Source organism: Charadrius vociferus, unplaced genomic scaffold (genome assembly GCF_000708025.1).
Source record: "Charadrius vociferus isolate BGI_N301 unplaced genomic scaffold, ASM70802v2 scaffold1551, whole genome shotgun sequence".
Lineage (NCBI taxonomy): Eukaryota > Metazoa > Chordata > Aves > Charadriiformes > Charadriidae > Charadrius > Charadrius vociferus.
Window position 1 is genome coordinate 113,303 of NW_009646882.1, and position 3,551 is coordinate 116,853.

Consider the following 3,551-nt stretch of genomic DNA (forward strand, 5'->3'; position numbering starts at 1 on the left):
CATCGCCAAAGTCCTGCACAACGAGGACAGGCACAGGATAAAAGCCTCGCCGTTTGTTGGGCTGGTGGTGGACGAGACGGTGGACATCCTGGAGCACCGCAGCCTCGCCATGTTCACCACCACCGTCTCCCCCTGCAACGGGCAGACCTCCGCCACCTTCCTGGGGAGCTTCGAGCTGCCCGCCGGCGAGGCCTCCACGGTGGCGGGCAAGGTGGGCGAGGTGATGCGCTCCTTCGGCATCCCCACCATGAAGATCACCTGGCTCAGCGCCGACAGCGCCTCGCTGATGGCCGAGCGGCTGAGCGGGGTGGGGACCGCGCTGACCTCCCTCTGCCCGCTCCTCATGGAGATGCACTGCCTGTCCCACGGGAGCTCCCTGCTGCCGGCTGAGAGCATCGTCAACATCGAGTACCTCCAGAAGTACGAGACCACTGTGGACGCTGTGTACAGGCTCTACTCCAGCTTCAGGGGGGAAAGCAATGGCCTGCAGGAGCTGCAGAGTGTCCTGGACCTCTGTGAGATAGACCTTGGGAGCCCCAAAGCCATCCACTGGACTTCTATTTTCCCAGCTGTGGAAGCCATTGATTCCTCATGGCCCACGCTGGTGCTGCTGCTGGAGAGAGAGGCGGAGCGGTCACCTGTGGCCCATGGCCTCTGCGAAGAGCTCAAGAAGTTCCAGTTTGTGGCCTTCACCAAGATCCTCCTGGATGTCCTCCCCATCTTCCAGAAACTCAGCCGCTTCTTCCAGATCGAGGACTTTGACCTCTCCATCCTGAAGCCCGTCGTCTCTGCCACGGCTACCACCCTGCAGGCCCAGAAGAGCACCAGTGGCCAGAACCTCCAGGATTTCCTCAACGAGATGAACGAGCACCCACGGGATGACCGGGAGGGTGAGAGCCGCCTCTACTACAAGGGTGTCGAGTTGGCCAACTGCTCCAAGGTGCACCTGAAGCACTTTGAGCGGCTGAAGGAGAACTACCTGGAGACCGTGCGGGGCAACCTGCTGGACAGGTTCCCCAGTAGCGTCCTGGAGGCTATCAGCTCCTTCTCAGCCATCTTCAACCCCAAGTGCTACCCCCAGTCTTTGGAGGACATTGGCAGCTATGGGGTCAGCGAGCTGAATTTCCTCCTGCAGGCTTACTCCCGGGTGGTGGTAAGTGAGAGGGCCCTGAGCGATTTCCCCCTCTTCAAGCGGATCGTCTTCAGCCTCAGCCAGCTCTCCTTCAAGGACCTCTGCATCAAGCTGGTCTACAGCAACTCGGAGATGCATGAGCTCTTCCCGGACTTTGCTGTCCTTGCGGCCATCGCCCTGGCCTTGCCGCTGGGCTCGGTCCTCACTGAGAAGATCAGCCGGGGCCGGGAGCTGCTGAAGCGTGGACGGTCGCGCTGCGCGAAGGACGAGGGGCTCTCCGACCTCATGAAGATCGCCATCGACGGGCCGGCCATCAACGAGTTTGACTTTGCGTTGGCCATCGAGTACTATGAGAGCATGAGGGAGTCCGGCTTCATCGTGGCACAGGTGAAGTGAGCAGAAGTGGCCGGCGAAGGCAGAGCCCTGCGGGCAGGGAGACAGGTCCTGCGGGCAGCCCCGACCGCCGGCTCGACACCGCCTTTCCCCATCACCGGTCACCGCTGAGGCCGGGTGGCTGCTGGTGGATGGTGACCTGCTCCATGCTGGGAAGAGGAAACGGGAACCTTCAGGAAGGCATGCCAGTCCCACGCCTCTCCCTCCCTCGTCCCCCCACCATCCGTCTGAATTGGCCGGAGTTTAAAATCTTGGGGCCACCTGAAATCCCAAATTGTGTTGAGGTTTTTTCCAAGGTTTTGTTATTCTTTTGTTTTAGGGAGATGAAGGCAGATCTTCTCTTGAGCTCAAATGTCACATCGCCTTTGCGCAATGGTACCCAGCAGCTTTTACTGAATACTCTGCAAAAATAGCTGATTTTTGTTGTTTTGGAGCCTTGAGAATGAATGCAGGAGAGGCAGTGCATCTTCCTAGCTCCGTGGCAAACCCTGAAATGCCCGGCGGAGTCTTGTTGGTATTCCTTGCGCACAGCACAAAATATTTTTAGCAGTGGCATCAAGTCATGATCATTTCAAGAGCAAGAGATTTAGAGAATGATACTGTAATCACTGAGGAAATAGTAACTTTTAAATGCATCATTGTGTATATATGTGTATGTGTGTATATATATAAATATATATATAACTATATATATATTAAAAAGGTCTATCTTAATTTTCCTAGTGTTTAAAGTACACAGATATCTAAAAGGACTTTTTTTTGCAATGACAGAATAAATTATAAGCAGGGGTCCTAAAATAATAAATAGCGAATCCCTGGTCTTTTCAAACCGGCATCGCATACCTTCGTTCCCTTTGCACTCTGAGCTCTCTGCAGCCTTGCAACCACAGAGAGGGCTTTCTAACATCTGCTTTTGGGACAAACCTGAGTTGCTTACCTTGTGTTTTTCCTTTTAAGCAGTGCCTGGGCGGGATGGAGGGGCCGGGCTCGGCAGTGCGGGAAGGGGACGGGGAGAAGGGGGACCCTCGGGGGTGCAGCCGCAGTGTGGCTGTCTCCAGGGCCAGCGGATGTGCCGCGCGGTGGCCCAGGTCGGGTTTGGTGGGTCTGGTCGCTCTGGGAGTCCGACGTGGTACAATCTGTTTGTCACTGGTCCGGACCCTGAGCAGTGCCGGGGCCGCTCCGGTGCCACCGCCGCACTCCAGTGTAGTGACCGGGTGTCGCTCCGCTTCTCCTGCCAGCAGCCTTTGGCATCAGGGACCGCGCACGCGTTTCCCAGAGAGTCCTGGAAAGAGCTGGAGTGACTTCAGCCCGTGCTTGGCCAGAGGCAAAAGCTTTAAAGCCCTGGGTAAGGAATTTGAGACACCACCAAAATTTGCTGAGAACACCTACCAAATGGGCGGGAGCCAGACTGCTTCTGTGCGAATAAACAGCTCCCGTCTCCATCTGTCCTGTGCAGACTCTGCGCCAGATGCTCTTGCGAAGCAGCCGGCGTCTGCGGAGACGGGTCCTTGGCAGATTCTCGTGTCGGTATGAAAACCCACAGCGTTGTCCCTGCCGCTTCCAAAGGCGTTTCTTGGAGGTTCACACATACGCAGCGTTAGAGCACAACAGTTGCTCTCATCTGCCTCGCGGGCGACCCGGGAGGAAACCCACTGCGGACGTGCGTGTAGTCGCTGTGCGGAGCGAAGAGGTGGGGGGTCGGGCTGGGGATGGTCCTGGGTGGGCTTGGTTAAATGAAGGGCTGAAACACATCTTCAGACTCCAGGGGACCCCTCCGAGAGCGGCGTGCCTGCAGGACAGGAGCTGGGCTGAGCTTCGGAGCGCTGGGAGGGGGCTGAGCTGATGGCTCCAGGGTGAACCCCGGGCAGGGGACGTGCGGCACTGCAGCGGTGACGCCGCGTGGTGTGTGCCGTGGGCCTCGCCGCCCAGTTAAGAGCAGCCGTGCACCCTCGCTGCGGAGCTGGGGGGCCAGGGGATCCCCCCAGGCTGCAGCGGCTCAGACCTGCCCATCGCTCGGGGAGTAACT

The 3,551-nt window shown here is 57.9% G+C and overlaps 1 protein-coding gene across 1 annotated transcript in view; it reads left to right on the forward strand.

Moving 5' to 3' along the window:
• The window catches only part of LOC104294784 (zinc finger protein 862), a 58,525-nt gene extending 56,997 nt beyond the window's left edge, over window positions 1-1,528 (forward strand). The window contains exon 8 of the mRNA XM_009894434.1: window positions 12-1,528. Coding sequence (XP_009892736.1) covers window positions 12-1,528 — 1,517 coding nt within the window. The remainder of the gene's footprint in view (window positions 1-11) is intronic.
• Window positions 1,529-3,551: the final 2,023 nt, after the last annotated feature.